The sequence below is a fragment of the Panthera onca genome, chromosome B1, assembly GCF_046562875.1.
Source record: "Panthera onca isolate mPanOnc1 chromosome B1, mPanOnc1 haplotype 2, whole genome shotgun sequence".
NCBI lineage: Eukaryota > Metazoa > Chordata > Mammalia > Carnivora > Felidae > Panthera > Panthera onca.
In genome coordinates, this window is record NC_138342.1 from 21,687,175 (window position 1) to 21,705,559 (window position 18,385).

The window sequence follows — 18,385 nt, forward strand, 5'->3', positions numbered from 1 at the left end:
CTCTGCCCCTTCCCAGCTCATGCTCGCACTCTGTCTCTGTCAAAAATAAATAAACTTAAAAAAAAAAAAAGATTCTCTTTTTCTTGGGTGCACCTCTGAAGCTATATCATGTCAACTCTAAAACCTAAATCATTTCCCAGGTTTTAGGATCACCCAACACACTTATATTTGCAACTTTTGGTTGGCTCTGAAGCTAAGGGACATTTTCATTTTTTTTTTTTTTAATTTTTTTTAACGTTTATTTTTGAGACAGAGAGAGACAGAGCATGAACAGGGGAGGGGCAGAGAGAGAGAGAGACACAGAATCTGGAACAGGCTCCAGGCTCTGAGCTGTCAGCACAGAGCTTGACGCGGGGCTCGAACTCACAGACCGTGAGATCATGACCTGAGCCGAAGTCGGACGCTCAACCGACCAAGCCACCCAGGCGCCCCCATTTTCATTATTTTTATAGCCAACTCATGCATGCTATCATGTTAATGGAAGGTTCTTTCAGGGATTGCACTTAGATCACTATTGCTTTTTAAACCATATTTTCTGCCACTCTACATTTGATTGTCTACCAGGTGCCAGGACTGTCTTAAATACTGTACTTATTTAAGCTTCAAGAGAGTCTTGTAATTTAGGTTTATTATTTTACATAGATAGGCCTTGTTATGGGTTGAATTGTGCCCTCCCCCATTCATATGGGAAGTCTTAACCCCCAGTACTCCAGAATGTGACTTTATTTGGAGATAGAGCCTTTGCAGGGGTAATCAAGTTCAAGCGAGGTTGTTAAGGTGGGCTTTGGTTCAATTTGACTGGTGTCCTTAAAAAATGGGGAAATTGACATATCCATAGAGGGAAGACAATGTGAAGAGACACAGGGAGATGTCCATCTATACGCCAAGGAAACAGACGGGGAACAGAGCCTGTTTTCACAGTCCTCAGAAGGAACCAGCCCTGCTGACACCCTGACCCTGGACTTTCGGCTTTCAGAATTTGTACGACAAATTTTTGTCCCATATGCCAAATTTTTGTCCCATAAGGTCTGTGGTACTTTGTTGTGGCAGCCCTGGCAAATGAATACAGACACATAGTTTGGTTTTTCAATGGCAAAAAAAAAAAAAAAAAAAAAAAAAAAAATGTAGACCAATACCAGGATTGACTGGTTGCCAAGAGTTTTCCTTTTATTTTGAAGTATACTCTTTGACATCTCAAGCTTTGGCTGAGGGGTGCAAAGTGTGTAAACCTGACCTACTGAATTTCCTTTAATAGAGTCACTTGGGATCATTTGATCATTAGTTTAACTAAATTCCTTCTTTGCAGTTCTTTAAATATTTATTTTATTCTGTACTACCTCTATGGGTAGTGAAGCCGATAAATGTGTTCCTTGCTGTGATAAGTACTACTCTTTCTATCTGCACCTGCTTAGTGCATGAAAAACAATACAGAAAGGGCACATTTAGAGAACACGTGAATAATCTCATGGTGTTAAATTCAGTCTATATGCTGATGGCTCCTGAATTGAAATCTTCAGCTTGGGCTTTTCCTCTGGACTCCAGGATTGTTTATCAAACTGTCCACTGACATTTTTGCCGGATGCCTAATAGCACCTCCAGTTGAACCTACTCCAAAATAAGCTTCTAAACCTCCATCACCACCAACACCACCTGCCCCCAACCCACTCTCCTCACAATGTCCCCCACGGGAGGCCATTCTATGCTTCCAGACGCTTCTGCCAAACATTTCCGCATTATCTTTCGTGTTGCTCTCTGACACGTCGGATTTCGTTGGTCTGGGAAGCCTGTTGATTCTTCCTTTTAAGATTTACCAAGAATTCCACCACTTTAACCATCACTTCTGCTCCTATTCTGACCCAAACTTCCATCATCTCTTGTCTGGGTTATTGCAGGAGGCTCCTAACTCTTGTTCCTGTTCCTGCCATGAAATAACTAGAGTGAAGCAATAAAGAAAGGATGCCTGTGGAGGTGGGGGAGGGGATGGGATGGGTGAAATAGGTGATGTGGATTAAGGAGGACACTTGTGATGAGCACTGGGGGTGGTATGGAAGTGCTGATTAACTATATTGTACACCTGAAACCAACAGTACACTGTATGTTAACTAATTGAATTTTAAATTAAAAGAAAAAAAAGTACGCCTGATTGCATTGACGCTACTCAAAAACTTCCACTGGTTTCTGAACTCATTCAGAGGGAAAGGCTAAAGTTCTTACCATGATCTGTAACATCCTGCATGTTATGGCCCCTATCACGTCTCTTACAGTTTCTTCTATTCTCTCCCTCGGTCTACTCTGGCCTTAGTAGACTACCTTCTTGCTATTTCTGAAACAAGCCACACACACAGTTTCCCCCAAACCCTTCTGCTTCCAGGGGTCCTCTCACCCCAGATAACTGTATAATTATTTCACTTCATTCAAGTCTTTACTGAAAAGTCACCTCCACCCTCCTTACTTTCTTAACCCCTTTAGCGCTTATCAATGTTTAACACGTGACATATTTTACTTATCTCACATATCACCGATCAGATTCCTCAATTAGAATGTAATTCCAAGGGATGGGTTTCCTTTTCTCCTTTTATTGTGTCATAGTAAAAGGGCCCCATCAATTTTGGCTATATAGCACTAATTTGTCCCAGTTAGAGAGACTACTTTAAAATCTTATTATCTTTTACCTTCTGGATTGGTAATAATGCTCTGAGAATGTGCTCCTCCATAATTTGAACCTCCACATTTCTAGGCTTTCTGCTTTCCATGTCAGGAAGGTTGTTCCCAATCTCTCCCGTGATGTTCCACTTCCCCATTGCAAACACATTTTGGAACACCTTTGTGTAAATTTTAAAACGTTTACCAGTTCCTGGAAGCTATATTATGTGAAGTATGAAATTATTCATAAACTCACTTGATTTTAATTTTTTGAGGCAAGAGCTTCTTGAACAAACTGTTTTCTTAACAATTTAGCCACACCAGAGGTTGTGGAACCAGCATTTGATGGTGGCAGAAATTATGAAATAACAAAGCATGAATGAATGAATGAATGAATGAATGAATGAAATGTGTATCTTTCCTTTCATACACATACCTGACTGTGAGCTTCTCAGGTCTTCGACATAATAGGGATTCTCTTATTTATCTTTGATCCTATTACCTGACCCCTAAAATACATTCAGTATTTGAAAGCACGAAGGGCTTCTCTTAGTTCACCGTGCTTTTTAATGCCTTGGTCCTCCCATGTTTCAGCCATTATCATTATATCGGAGCCAGTTTATGTAGCTCCCTGGATTTGCTTTGCCATCGTTTTCTGTGTAATGCTTTGATTACCATCTAGAACATTACTGCACTGCAACAGCCTCCTTCCAGGTTACAGAAGGGAGACTTCAATCTTCACTGAAGGGAGACTTACTGAACTCTGAGGCAGCCTTGGTGGTAGTGGCCTTGATGTTGTGAGGCTGTTTGCTCTAGGTCCCTTATGCTGCTTTGGGATATAACTTAATAACGTCTTGCTTCATGCCTTGAATCCCCAGCTTTTTTTAGGGGAGGCAGGATTCAAAAGTACGGGGGAGGCGGGGTGGGGGCAGGGGTGGTTCATATCTCCTGCAATAACCTTTGATTGACGGGAACGAGGAACTCCGGTGTTCTTCCTTCCTCTGTTCCAAAACACTGTGGTCTCCCAAGTCCTCCATGGAGACATCAGGTGAGACCGAACAGCCAGCACTCTTTCTTGTACCTCTGTGGCCAGCTCAGTAGTTCATCTTCTTGATTTTTTGCTATCTCTTTCCCTACTTCATTTCCCCTTTCCCCTCGCTCTTGCTTCGCTGGGGTTATATTCTCCAAGGAATTCCTGTCATATAGGCCTTTACCTCGGGTCCTGTGTTCTTGGAAACCTGGGTTAGAATATCATTGACTGTCCCTCCAGGCACATGACGCTGTAAAGCTTTTTACGTGCCTAGTTTTGTTGTATGTGCTTTTATGTATTTTTCATGTGTTCTCTCCACTTTCCTCTTTTGTGCAATTTATTTATTTTATTTTTTAATTTTTTTTTTAATGTTTGATTTAGTTTTGAGAGGGAGAGAGACCGAGCACAAGTGGGGGAGGGTCAGAGAGAGAGGGAGATACAGAATCCGAAGCAGGCTCCAGGCTCTGAGCTGTCAGCACAGAGCCCGATACGGGGCTCGAACTCGCGAGTTGTGAGATCATGACCTGAGCTGAAGTCGGACGCTTAACCGACTGAGCCACCCAGGCGCCCCTCTTTTGTGCAATTTAACTGAAAACAAGTTCTGTCCTTAACACCCTCAAGAGTTTAGATAATAATAGCCACCTGTGCACCAAGTCCCTTTACAACCATTTTTACCTCACAACAATCCTGTGTAGGTACGATCATTGTTGCCTTTTTACAGAATGGGAAACTAAGGCTAAGATGTTTAGAAACTTGGCCAAAGTCACACAATTGCTGTGTGAACGCTAGAATCTGTATCTTAAAGACACCATTCCTCAAATAAACCTCCAGCAAGGACCGGGCTTACAGGAACCGAGATATAGGAGCTCATGAAGGGTTTAAATTCCAAATGGCTGGACTTTTATGGCCATGTTGGTATACACTCAAACTTAACACCTTGCTTAACCTTGCAGTATCTGGATGGATTTTCCACAAAAGAAGAGTGAGGTGGGTAACCCTTTACAACTTTAAAAAGAAGTCTATTTTTCTCCTTCTTGCTCATGCATGTTCTATGGCATCTTTTCCAAAAATAGACACATTTGTATACTTTGAAAATGAGGGGAGGTAATGCCCTCTTAGATAATCTCTTCAAGTGTTTTTAAGAACCCCTAAGCAACTTTGTACCTCATAACTCACAGATGTTATAAATATTTGATTGGTGCTTTGGACCCATGGAACCACACTGTGCCCAAAACACATACTTTTCTGTCCTAAGCTTTCGTTCTAGAACAAACAGTTGGTCTTAGTGTGATTTAAGATTAGGTTAGTAGGCATCTGAACTTAGAAGCATACTCAAAAGTTTTTCCATCCCATCAATCACTTTTCTAGTCTCTTGCTGTCAAGAGTGTAGGCATATCATGTTTTACCTGTTGCATAATTTGCCTTTCATCTTCAGAATTATCATTACCGTCCAAGGACTCCTCTGTGTGCAAATGACATGGTGCTCATTTTCTCATCATTTTCGGTTATGAACATCTCTACTTTTGTCTTCTTCACAGTTTGATTCCTCTTTTTTAGGTCGTAACAGATATTATGTGATCGATAGTATTCATGGACCAGATTAAGCAGTAACAGAGCAAACACCCTTTTTAATAATAGAAATGACTCCATAAGCCCACTGATAAACTTTGGCAAAACTGACTTGCTTTTGCTCTGTTGGGTGGCTTTTTATTTAAAAAAAAAAAAATTTTTTTTAATGTTTTTATTTATTTTTGAGACAGAGAGAGACAGAGCATGAACGGGGGAGGGGCAGAGAGAGAGGGAGACACAGAATCGGAAGCAGGCTCCAGGCTCTGAGCCATCAGCCCAGAGCCTGACGCGGGGCTCGAACTCACGGACTGCGAGATCGTGACCTGAGCCGAAGTCGGACGCCCAACCGACTGAGCCACCCAGGCGCCCCTGGGTGGCTTTTTAAAAACTATGTTAATATGCCGAAATTCTTAAAAGAGTTTTTGGTTTTGGCCTCCGGATGCAAGATACCTTTTAAAAGACTTTCTTCCTCCACGTGCCAAGAAAGATGCAGTGAGGAAGTTTACCAACTTCACTTAGTTGGTTGAGGACTCTTCCATGCCTTATTGGCTTTAGGGAGAAAGAATCTGGCAAATGAGTTATTCCACGATGTCACTTTTCTTCTTAGTATGTGGCTTTAATTCATTCATCAATTAGAAAACCATATTTATATGCAGAGGCTTCACTCTTTGGATCCTGGGGCCACCATATACGTAGTTACCACCTTAGAGATGTTTCTAAAGGTCTCAGGACCTGAATTCCCTTGCAAGCTTGGGTGGGGAGTTAGTGGGAAAACAGAAAGTTGGTGTGCAACAGGGCTTCCACCAAAGGAAGTTCTTTGCATTTGTCCGAGGGGCTTAACTGTAATTTGCAAAAGAAGCGGGGTCTCGGATGATGCTCCGTCAGCCGCCAATATTCCAGGGTCGCGGAGTCAAGCCAAGAAATCTAACTCGCAAGTCGCTCTGTTGGGGAAAGGCGTGCTGGAGAAGCTCCGTGGGCGGGCAGGGCGCAGGAGGAAGCCCCGCTCAGTTACCGCGCACCGGAATTCCCCACGCCCCTACCTCCACCCCAGCTCCCGCTCCACGCCCACCCACAGCCTGCCGCGCCCGCCCGCGCGGTGACGTCATCGCCTGGCAGCCAGCCGCCTGGACGCACCGCCCACGGAGTGGGAGCCGGAAGCCAAGCTAGCTTCGGCGCGCTGGCGTCCCGGAACCGCGGGAGCCTGAGAGCTCGCGCACCTGGGGAAAAGGCGGTGGGAGACAGCGGGCATGCGCGAGGCTGCCTGGCGGCGCAGGCGCGCTTCTGGCTTCGCTCCCGGGACGAGATCCGGTTCTCCGGGTTGGAGCGGGTGGGGAGTCGTGGGCCGTCCTGGCTGCCGGGGAGAAGGGGGAGAAGAAGGAGATGGGGACGGAGCCCGACTCTTGGGAAGGGCTGGTTTGCTTCTGGGATGGGAGGGGCCGGCTGGACGGATCTTGCGTCTGTGCTGGGCGCGCCCCACGGAGTTAAGGCTTTTTTTTTTTTTGTCGGAAGATGAACTCAAACCACCACGCAGGCAAAGAGCGATGAGCTTATCCTAAATTAGGAACACGCTCAGAACACACGCCCAGAGCCTGGTGCCAGTTCTCTCTGAGGGATGAAAACGTACCTGTGTGCCAGGCAGCGCGCAAAGGCAGACCTGTTATTTCACTCTTCTCCCGCCACCAGCAGTCCTGTGGGGCTGGCATTATGACATGGTCCCTAATTTTCCCCTCCGAAAACCGAGGCCAGAGTAATTTTTCTACGGGTTACACAGCTGAAAAGTGGTGGAGTTGCCGTTTCCACGAGGTTTGTCTGATAAAAAGCTCAGTGCTCCCCATCACATGCTTGAAGTCAGAATGGGTGAAAATTAGACAGTAAAGATACTCTGTAAATGAATGGAAAGTCAAAAAGTTTGGACGTTAAAAACCGGGCTGCAGGAGTCAGGCAGGCGGAAAGGAGAAAGGTCTGTTTCCAAGTAGATTTTGAATGTGCTTTGGCAAGAGGAAAGAGAAGAAAGTTTGTGGGAGGCAAGGAAAAGGAAGGTAAAGGGTTGGAGGTGAGACAGGAAGTCTGAGATAAAAGGGAAGTGATTGTTTTAACGGGAACCTGGTGTTTCTGCTCGGCTTGCAAATAGAAGCATCTGTATATAATTCTACAGATTGGCTTCTCTTCCAAAGCAATGGATTTTCTCTTTTCTGCACTTAGGTTTTTGCTAGATGCACAGTGACGCTATACCTCTGTTTCACAAGAGGATGCATTCTGGTCACTCTAATAGTCAGAAACTTCAGAACCCTTGACAAAGATGATATGAGATGATTTATTGCTGAACCCTGGCCTGAGACAGGTCTTTTCAGCGTTGGCAGGTATCTCCCTATCTCCTTTTTGGCTCCAGTGGTGAGAGGCATAAACAGTTAATCATAATCTCAAATCCAGTGCCCTTTCAGTGGCAACATCTATCTTTGAAAGGAAGGAGGGGTGCCTGGCTGGTTCAGTCTTTGGAGCATGTAACTCTTGATCTCTGGATGGTGAGTTCAAGCAAGCCCCAGGTCCTAGGGTGTGGAGCCTACTTGAAAGACAGAGAAAGAAAGAAAAAGAAAGAAAGAAACCCCCACATATCTTTGTTTAAAGAAGGTTGGCGTGGGTGATTTGTTAATTTGTTTGTGGTTTTATACTGCAATTATTGCTATAATACAGCTTGCTCTACCCAATTTAGCAACTGATTAAGTGCTACCTTGTATTAGTCTCTAATTATTTAATGGGTGTAAATTTTATCTCCTAAGCAAGATCATAAGATTTCCCAGGCAGGGACTGTGTTGTTTCTTATATCCCTGAGTACTGACTTAATAGACTTTTTTCTGTCTCTTATTCCTCCTGAATCCCAACTACTCAGTACCCTGCCTGGCACATACTAGGCATTCAGTAAATATTGAATGAATGAAATGTTGCCTTCTGGAGAGCAGAAAACAAGACTGTTATTTATATTTTTCTAGTCTTCCAGCAGAATTCTCTCCTTTTGGTAGACACTCAGCAAATGTGTGACTTGATTGCTGTGCCTTTCAGCAGGGGAAATATAATCTCCCTGTTGCCCTATGAAGAATTGCCACCTAAAACACTATGTTCCCAAGAAGTCTGTCAAGAAATAATTGTTGATAGATTGATTAGCTTCAAAGAAATTCTTGATTCTTTTCTGAAGTGTGCATCTGCCCTTCCACAGTGAATGATAATCATGGTTATATTGGCTACATTGCCTAAGAAATTCTTTGGGAGATTGTGTAATTTGAGGATATTTTTGACTTAAGAAAACAAACCAACCAATAAAAACCAAAATCGAAGCCCTAACCCAACAATGAAAACCCAATACGAAACAGGACATTTATGCTTAAGAACCGTACCTGAAAATTTTAAACAACTTTTTGCTCTTGGGAAAGAGAATGGTGTGTGTGTGTGTGTGTAGGCGCGCTCTGCTTCGTTTCAGGTAGGTAAAGCCAAGTGTGAACAACCGTTCTGTAAACTTATTAAACTAACAGCAAAGAATCCTTGTTAGTGAGGTGGGAGTAGCGAGGTGGTGATTCAGGAAATGTTTGAACATAGGAAAGTCAGGGACAACGGCAAATCCATTTCAGTATTTCCATTCGGGGGTGCTAAATCTGGCCCTGTCTCCCATTTATCAGCTGTGGGACCTGGGGATAAGTTACTTAACATCTCTGGGCTGGGGTTGCCTCATTTGTACAATGGGGATGATAACGATACCACTATATAACTTTTAGAGTTACAATGTGTAAATTTGCAAAGCCTTTCGAGCACTGCCTGGCACATGGGCTTGTAGCAAGCGCTTTAGGTAAATAAAACACTACGCTATGCTAACCTCCACTTCCACATTGCTAGCTTCTTGTAAGCCCCACCTATACTGAAATTCTAGAGACACCGCTGTTTCTGATTACAGAAACTTGCTGGTTTTTTCGACCCATGCAATTATTTTTGTTGCCGTCTACATGCCTATAACTCGCCCAAACAATTTGGGAAGTCAGTACTCCTTTGTCCCGCCTCTTTGGTCCCCCCCCCCTACTCCTGTCTGGGCGGGGCCGTGAGTGGGGGAGGGGGCATGCCCGTCTTCCTACCCTCAAATCAAGCTGCTCAGCGAAAGCGTTAACTGCCTCCCCGCCGCACTCCGGTCCTCCCGGGAACGCCCCTGGAGGCGGGGCTGTGGCGCCGCGCAGGCGCAGTACAGCAGCGTCGCGCCTGCGCCGTGGAGGGGCTGAAGGAGGCGGGGGATTGGTATGCTGCGTGCGAGTGTGTGAGGGAGGAGGCGTCGGGGCCGAGCGTGGTACTACGACGGGCGCGGGCCGGAGAGGGCGGGGGGATGCGCCGCGGCGGCGGTGGCGCGGGCGCTGGGGCTGGTGTTGAGAGGCGCCAGAGCAGCGGATCCCGGTCTCGCCGCCGCAGGAGCGCGGGTGTCGCGCGCGGCCTGAAGACGCCGTACCTTTCTGCCCCTCACCTTTTTTTTTTTTTTTTTTTTTTTAAATAACCGGAACCAATGAACGCAGCCGGGACCCGAGCTCCGGAGGCCGCCGGTGCCGAGGGGACCAGGCTGGCGCCCGGCAGGAGCTCGCGTCCGAGGCGGCGGGGGCGGCCCGAGGAGTCGCCGGCGGCGGCTGCAGCGCCTGGCAGAGCGGACGAGTGGCCGGCGGCCGTAGCGCCGCTGCGCTTTCCCCCTGCTCCTCCTCCGCGCCCTCATCCTGCCGCGACGCCCGGCCCGGCCTCGGGCAGGCTGCGGCGGTGGCATTGGGCTGCGCTACTGGTGCTTGGGCTGCTGGTGGCCGGCGCGGCGGATGGATGCGAGCTGGTGTCCAGGCACCTCGGCGGGCGGCGGGCCTCGGGCTCTGCCGCCGCAGCCGCCTCCTCTCCCGCTGCGGCGGCGGGCGACAGTCCGGCGCTCATGACAGGTGAGGGCCCGGGGGGGTGGGGGGCGGCGGGCGGGGCGAGTCCGGCTGCTGAGGGACCCCCATCCCCGGGAGGGGCCCCTGCCGGGACCCCGCTATTCGACGGCCACGGGGCGATGCAGAGCGTGGCGCCCAGACGCCCGCGCCTTGGCCGCTGCTTCGTCGCGGTCCCCTACAGTCCGGACGCCTTCCCCCACCCCCCGCCGCCGCCGGCACCCCGCCCTCGACAGAGCCTCTCGACGGCACTCGCTTCCCCGCCCTACAGTCGGGTTCCCCGGTGTTCCACGCTGAGCAATGCGGCGGTTTCTCTTCCGTGCTGCAGAAGAGCCAGCAGGGTCTGCAGGGTACTGGGCTCAATTTTTTTTTTTTAAGCTGCTAGAAAAAGTCGGCAGCAGCAATGCGGTATTGAGTCGGCCTACGGTGCTGCTTTTGCAAAGGCAGCTGGCAGCGAGTCTCGCAGGTTCAAAGCCCCGCTGAGCATAGTGTCCCCGGGGAGGCTGCTAAAGAGGATTCTTTGAGAGCCGTAATACCTAGTGGTATGAGTGGTTCCGTATTAGTATGCGGAAACCTCTAAGTCTCATGTGTGTTTTTTGAAGGGTGGGAGGAACGTTTTAAAGGATGAGAAATATTTGCTGGTGGGAGCATCACTGGGTGACAAAGGGTGCCACCAGAAAGCTCTTCAGGTAACCAGAAACATACTTAAAATTTATCAAGTGCAGGGTATTCGGGGCTTGTATTTGAGCAAAACAGTTCTGATTGAGTGCATCAGCACCTTTGTAATACAGAACGTTCTCGAAATTACTGAAAACTTGCGAACATGTTGGGTAAGGATAGGTAGAAAATAGGATCCTTTTAAAGCTTTCCAGTGGCATGTATAAGCGGTCTGCATGGTTTAGGTAATGATGTAGGGATCTTGAAATGATTTCTTTTGGAAAAGTAGTGGAGCTGAAGTAATGTTTGTTTGTTTGCTTGTTTGTTTATTTATTGTACTTTATTTTTAAAAGTAATCCGTAGCTTTTCTGCATTGAATGCAAGACTAAAAAGGAAAAAGTAAAGTGGAACAAGATGACCCATCATTAATTTAACCAAAGTGATAGTCCAGCAGGCGTCTGAAAGTTACTAACAGCTGCTCTGAGAAGTGCTCAAGAGCTATATTCTTTGGAGCAAAGCAGCTATTCTCTGCGTTCTATGACAGGGTGTTTGCTATTTTAGAGAGGAGGGTGTTGGTAAGCTCTGTTAAGTGCTTTGTAGTTGTATGCAACATAATGAGCAGAATATTTAACTTGCTTTACCCTGAGACCTAGCAAGCTCCTCTAAAGGAAACTGGAAACCTCAAACCTATCACTGGGTAATTTGGAGAAAATGATTACAGAATGCTCAGTATTAGGACCGTGATATGGTTTGGGAGGATATTTGGAATAATCTGAGGCTTGAATAGTCTTCATTCTCGAGATACAGATGTGGCAGATAAAAATGAAGAACAGTGATTATTAGGAAAGTAGCCAGATAAAACTATAATCGTGAAGGTTAAAGAAAGTAGGGAGATAAAACTGACTCTGAAGGTTTAATGCCTCATGCAGTAAGGGAGGGAGCAGAAATATTGGGGCTTCTAGAAGGTATAGCAGTGTGATGCTTGGTTTCTTGAGCAGAAGGGTTTGTTTAATAAATAATTGGCTAATGTTTTTATCAATATGTAATTGGTAGAAGGGCATATCATTCAGAAAATTTAGTATTTTTTAACCAGTGACAGTATAATGTATAATTATATCATACATAAAGTATAATGTAGATTATATCAAGGAAATTACTGCAGATGGAATTTTATTTTATTTAGCTGTTTATAATCCTTTTTGAAGATTTAAATTTCTCTGAGTTGTTTATGGCATTGTGAAAAAGGAAAGGTGATTCTTATTGGATAAAAAGTCTGGCGTATCACACAATGAGTTTGTGCTGTGGTGCTTTAAAATAAGTTTACAAAAATAGTATTAATTATGGAGTTTATTTTTAATGTTCTTTTCCTTTGTTGGAGTATTGATTTTTAACAAGTTAAACATTTCCATTTAAAGTTTAAAATAATCAGACTACACAATGTGCAAGTTAAATTGTGGTCATTAGTTTATTTAAATACAGTCAGTAGCACTGGTATCTGGGAAGTGGTAAATTGGAAGTCTGTAATAAAGTTGGAGCACATTGAAAATTTCTCTGAACTACGTATATGCTCTCTATAGGGCTCCTCCCTGTTCTTCTGATTATATGAATAACACTTTCATTTATGGTTTCCACTTGTAAATGTTGTGCTAGACCCAGAACATAATAGATTGTTGCTGATGTACACTTTAGGAAGTAGAATCATAGCCTGTACTTAATTACTGTTAACTACATTCTGGGTAGTGTTAATGGAGAGAAAAGGGGTAGAGAGCATTAGTAATAAAACGTAGCTACATGTGAATTTTGAAAGTGGACAATTCTTGAAAGAATTCTGAGAGAAGAATTGTTCTCTGGCTCTGTATTAAAATTGTCATTTAACTGTGAGTTTTCTTAATAGCTCTGAAAATGACAGTCCAAATCACATCTTCTCTTTTCCGCTACAGTTTGGTTCTTTAGGGACGTTGTAAGAGTTTGCCTCTTACTAATAAAACGTAGAAAGCATTCTTTTCCACTGATGTTTCCCTCTCAGTTTTATTTTTGAGGTTTAGTATATCCTAAGAATAAATTACCTTTAAGTCATCTATTGCATATTTCGTTTTGGGCAAGCAAGTGTTCTTACAGAGACTGAGAAATCATCAAAATAAACAGACTTACCATCATAATGAATATCCGTTTCTATTTTTCTTTTCTATATAACATTTTCAGGATTTTGCAAAAATTTGGTTTGGATGAGGTGAAACCAATATTTATACTATTGTGAAATAAAGGTTATATATGGGGATATAGGGCCCTTGCTTTGTAAGTGATTGAAATTTAAAGCAGGTTAGGGCTTGGTGACTAAGAGTTTGTTGATTACCATCTAAGGCAGTGCTTTAATAATTCAAAACATTTTTTTTCTTTTTTGCGTAACACATTTAGAATCAATGACTTGATCCCAGTAGAGAGAATAATTGATCTCATCTGGATATGGTCTCTGACAAATAGTTTATGAAAGGCAAGAAATACACTCAAATGTGTCATGTATATATGTGTGTGTGTGTATACATACATGCACACACGTATGTACATATATTTACATATATGTATATATTTACACACACACACATATATATGTATATGGAACACAGTTTTTTATTCTGGCAAAATATACAGAATTCAGTTGACCCTTGAGCAGCAGGGTTAGGAGTGCTGATGTCTACAGTTACAAATCCTAGTATAATTTTTGACTCCTCCAAAACTTAGCTACTAAAGCCTACTGTTGACTGGAAGCCTAATGTAAACAATTAACACATATTTCATGTTTTGTATTATGTACTGATTCTTAAAGTAAGTTAGAGAAAAGAAAGTGTAATTAATAAAATCATAAGAGAAAATACATTTACAATGCTGTACTGTATTTATAAAAAAAATCTGTATATAAGTGGATCCACAAAGTTTAAACCGACAGAGCTTAAGGGTCAACTGTAATTGACACATTTAAAACATATTTTCTTATATGTAGTTACTTGTTTCAGAATTAAAAAAAATTTTTTTTAATGTTTTGTTTATTTTTTGAGACAGAGAGAGACATAGTGTGAGCAGGGGAGGGGTAGAGAGAGAGCGAGGCACAGAATCCAAAGCAGGCTCCAGGCTCTGAGCTGTCAGCACAGAGCCTGTTGCGGGGCTGGAACTCACAAACCGCAAGATCATGACCTGAGCTGAAGTCGGACGCTTACCCGACTGAGCCACTCAGGCGCCCCAGTTTCAGAATTTTTTAAAACAAATTTTAGTTTCGGAAATATTTGTTTCTGTCGTTTTCTAAAGATGAGTTAATGCCACTTTCTTTAGTGCCTGTATAAAGGTTTACTTAACTATAATACTTGTCACTAGCTTGGTATGTTATTAGGAATGTAAAACACATTTTAAAATGTTTCTTGGAAGTATTAAAATTTCAGTGAAAACTTAAAGTATTCTTAATTTGAAGGAATACGATTTAGAAAGCGCCACTTTACTCAGTGTTAAACACATCTATGTAGTGGGGCTTTCGTTAATTTAGATGAAAATACTTTACATAAATATGATTATCATTGTAAAATCTTAAGGTTCACTTTTAAGTATCTCACCTTGAATGCCTAACATTTACGTAGCAAATGTCACCTTTTTCTTTTTTTCTTTCTTTTTTTTTTTTTTATTGGTATTGGCTTGAGTATAGTTATGTACATGTTGCTTTGAGGAGTATTCTTTACAATGAATTTATAGTGCTAATGTTTATATTGTGACAGTGGTTAAACTTACAGTGTAGTTTACATAGTACTAGAAAATATTGTTCCTCTTTTTGTGAAATTGCTCTTTCCGAATTTAGCTTATATTTAGCTTATGAAGCCGTCTTTGGATGACTGGGTCTTCTGCTATATTTGCATTCTCTTTTGCCTTCCCAGGTAGTTCTCATTACTAGTCCTTTTCTTTATCAGTCTTTGGCCTTGCTGTAGGGGTTTTCCTTTCTTCTTTTCCTTTCTTTTCTTTTTCTTTTTGTTTTGTTCTCTAGCTAACTTTAGGATTAAAGAATCTACTCATTTGTTTTTTGATATAGTCTATTCTGAACATTTAAGAATTAGTAATCTTACTGGTCTGGAAATATTGCATCCCTTGTACTTTTCTTGAGAATACCACGGCAGACCTGATTGGGCTCTTGAGGGAATCCCCTGCCTCGGGGTAACTTAGAGGACCAATTGGAAAAATGGGTTTGGGATTTGGCGTAGCTTTAGCAATAGGAGTATCCACATAGGAATTCTTTAATTTGCTAAGGGTTTTCTTGGTGGTTGGATACATGCTGAAGTTTTTAGATTAATTTAGACTTCTGAGTAACTATTATTAAGCATTTTGGATATTGGCAATGCAGTGTAGAATACTTTAAAATGGTGGTTGGAGATCTGTATCTATGTATATGGTAGCTAAAGTATAAACTGGTTAAGCTAATGTTAAACAGTTAATGGTATGATTAGTAAGCCATTTTTGATATTCACTGGAATTTGGACCTTATGTTATTAAGATCTATCAGATTTTATCAGCCAAGCACTTATTTTTTTGTTTAATTTTTTTTTTTTAACGTTTATTTATTTTTGAGACCGAGAGAGACAGAGCGTGAACGGGGGAGGGTCACAGAGAGAAGGAGACACAGAATCTGAAACAGGCTCCAGGCTCTGAGCTGTCAGCACAGAGCCCGACGCGGGGCTCGAACCCACGAACCGTGAGATCATGACCTGAGCTGAAGTCGGACGCTTAACCGACTGAGCCACCCAGGCGCCCCAGCCAAGCACTTATTAAGCACATGCAGAATACCGCATAATAGGAATGGGAAAGAATACAAACAAGAGTAGGACAATGAGTTGTGCCTATTGGGAATAATAGATATGTTTACTAAACTGTTACTAGTTGTCAGTATTGGGCTCAGTGATTTATATACATCACTATTTTTGATTCTGAGGTTAATCCTGTTGGAGATAACCTGCTACAATCTTCATATAAAAGATGAGGAAACCTTTGGAGGATGATCTTAAGTAACTTGCCCAAAGTTATATTTAATAAATAGCAGAGTCAGAGATTGACCTGAGTTTCGTTGCTTTCAAAGCTTTGATTCTTAACTGGTATGTTATATGCATTCTTATACACACAACTAAATATAATAATGAGAGACTGTGATTAGTACCATAACAGACTGTAAAATGTTAGGGAAAGTAGGAGGGTAGAGTTTGAGTGGGACCTTGATAGCGACTTCTTGTGGTGATGAGTGAAAGAGCTTTCTGGAAGAAGGCATATGTAAGAATAAGGATTAAATTAATAGTTTTTTTTTTTTTTAAACGTTTATTTATTGAGACAGAGAGAGACAGAGCACGAACGGGGGAGAGTCAGAGAGAGAGGGAGACACAGAATCTGAAACAGGCTCCAGGCTCTGAGCTGTGAGCACAGAACCCGACGCGGGGCTTGAACTCACGGACTGTGAGATCATGACCTGAGCCGAAGTCAGACACTTAACCGACTGAGCCACCCAGGCACCCCAGGATTAAATTAATAGTTTTATTTGGAGTTCAGCATAGGGTGTATGTACAGTAGTGGGAAATGCAAAGACAAAGAAGATTTGGGCCAAATTATCAAGGGCTTTAATATTCCTTAGTTTATACCCTTTGTATTGAAATGCCAGCATGTTTAAAACTGTGGTACTCAACCAGTTCAGGAGTATGGGAAATTATATGTTTTCTTTTTTTATTAAAAGTTTTTTTAAAATGTAATTTTATTTTATTTTTGAGAGAGAGAGAAAGAGCACAAGCAGGGGAGGGGCAGAGAGAGAGGGAGACGCAGAATCTGAAGCAGACTCCAGGATCCGAGCTGTCAGCACAGAGCCCTATGTGGGGCTCGACCTCATGAAACATGAGATCATGACCTGAGCCGAAGTTGGAGGCTTAACTGACCGAGTCACCCAGGCGCCCCTGAAATTATACATTTGCTTAGCATTACTGGTTTTACTAGATTGTTTAAACGGAAAACAAACTTTCAGTGTTTAATCATTAGTGACTAACATTTAACAGTACCCAACATGCACATGTTATGGAGAATGCAGATTTAAATATTAAGGTAAAACCAAAGGTTTAAAAAGGTATTTTGATCTTTGCGTGTTTTGTTCGTAAGCTTAAGAGGAGTAAATCTGTTTTCTGGTCGGGTTAGGAAGCAGTGATTTTTCAACATGAGACTGCCATGATCTCTGTTTGAGAAAGTGGAGTCCAGGCAGACGGAAGTGAGGAGATAATAGAGCCGAATGAAGAGGTCAGTTAGGAAGCTGCATTGAAGTAAAGGTTTTGAGAGCTTAAATCATGAAGTTATGGTTATGAGGTGTTTAGAGAAAATTTTGTAAAAATTTGCTTTATTGTTAGGAAGGAATCTAGAAGAAGTCTAAGAAACAAAAAAATTACCTTTTACTTTTTTTCTTTTTTAATGTTTATTTATTTTGGGGGAGGAGGGACAGAGAGCAAGGAGAGAGAGAATCTCAAGCTGGGTCCACACTCACTGTGAAGTCTGATTCAGGGCTCGATCTCACGACTGTGAGATCATGACCTGAGCCGAAAATCAAGAGTCAGACGCTTAACTGACTGAGCTATCCAGGCGCCCTAAAAAATTGCCTTTGACTTTTAAACACCCTAGTGTTTGTAGAATGACTTAAATTGCTGCAAGTCCTTGAAAATATGCAAGAGGTGAAACAGTGTTGTATAGTGCCTTTATTTCAAATGTGCCTAGTTAAAATAAAAATTATTTTTATATGTGATTGGACTCATATGATGATTTACAAAGTTGTTTATATATGGCTTTTTAGTACTCCATATTTTAAAGTGCACGTTTGTTCTTTAATAAAGGATAACTGTTTTCAGATTGACTTAATACTATATTGCATCAAAATTGAACTTCCCCACCCCAACCATCTGTAAATAGCAGTATCTTGGAGTACTGGCATATTGTTTCAAAATTAACTTTTGAATTTTGCATCTGAATTTTAAGCTTGATCCTTAGGTGATGATTTCAAATGCCAAATCTAAATTATTTCTTCATTTCCTTATCCTTCTAGGTCTTTATGTTAGTAGATATTAGATAACTCCGTCCTTCTTGACACTTTCTAACCCTACCTTCAGTAACTGTTTTCCTTCACTGGTTTTACTGTTGCTAATTTTAAGGGTGGTTCTCTCCTGTCTCTGTCCTCAATCTTGTGTTCCTCTCATCTAGCTGAACATTTCCTTCTCAGAGAACTTCATTACTAGGAAAGTTCTAAATTGGGGATAGGAAACCCCAAGCCAATGATTGATTTGACTTGGCTTTATTTCATTTGGCTCTTTAGGTGATACTGTACAACCATGGTGGCTGCAGTGCTGAGAGTAATTTCCTTTCTGCTAGGCTTCCTTAGTCATATAGTTTAAAGTGAAACAACTTGGGATAAAGGCTAAGATTAGTTGTAGAGTGTTAAATAGTAACCATTTAGTGTTTTCTTTACCTGGTGGTAATTCCCCTCACCCCAGAACCACAGAGTAGTCAGCTGGAC

General features: G+C 42.6%; 1 protein-coding gene and 1 long non-coding RNA gene across 3 annotated transcripts in view; one reads left to right on the top strand and one right to left on the bottom strand.

Annotated features, from left to right (window-relative positions):
* Window positions 1-5,086: 5,086 nt before the first annotated feature.
* LOC144616196 (uncharacterized) lies at window positions 5,087-9,464 on the bottom strand. The gene is made up of 4 exons (XR_013555318.2): window positions 9,358-9,464; window positions 6,867-7,124; window positions 6,460-6,593; window positions 5,087-6,183 (listed from the first exon to the last, which is right to left on the bottom strand). It is a non-coding gene; the product is annotated as an uncharacterized LOC144616196 (long non-coding RNA).
* A 58-nt stretch (window positions 9,465-9,522) lies between these two features.
* STIM2 (stromal interaction molecule 2) overlaps window positions 9,523-18,385 on the top strand; it is a 150,625-nt gene continuing 141,762 nt past the window's right edge. For both annotated transcript variants that reach the window (XM_060655281.3, XM_060655282.3), the window contains exon 1: window positions 9,523-10,182. In XM_060655281.3, the coding sequence (XP_060511264.2) occupies window positions 9,774-10,182 (409 nt within the window). In that variant the 5' untranslated portion in view covers window positions 9,523-9,773. The remainder of the gene's footprint in view (window positions 10,183-18,385) is intronic.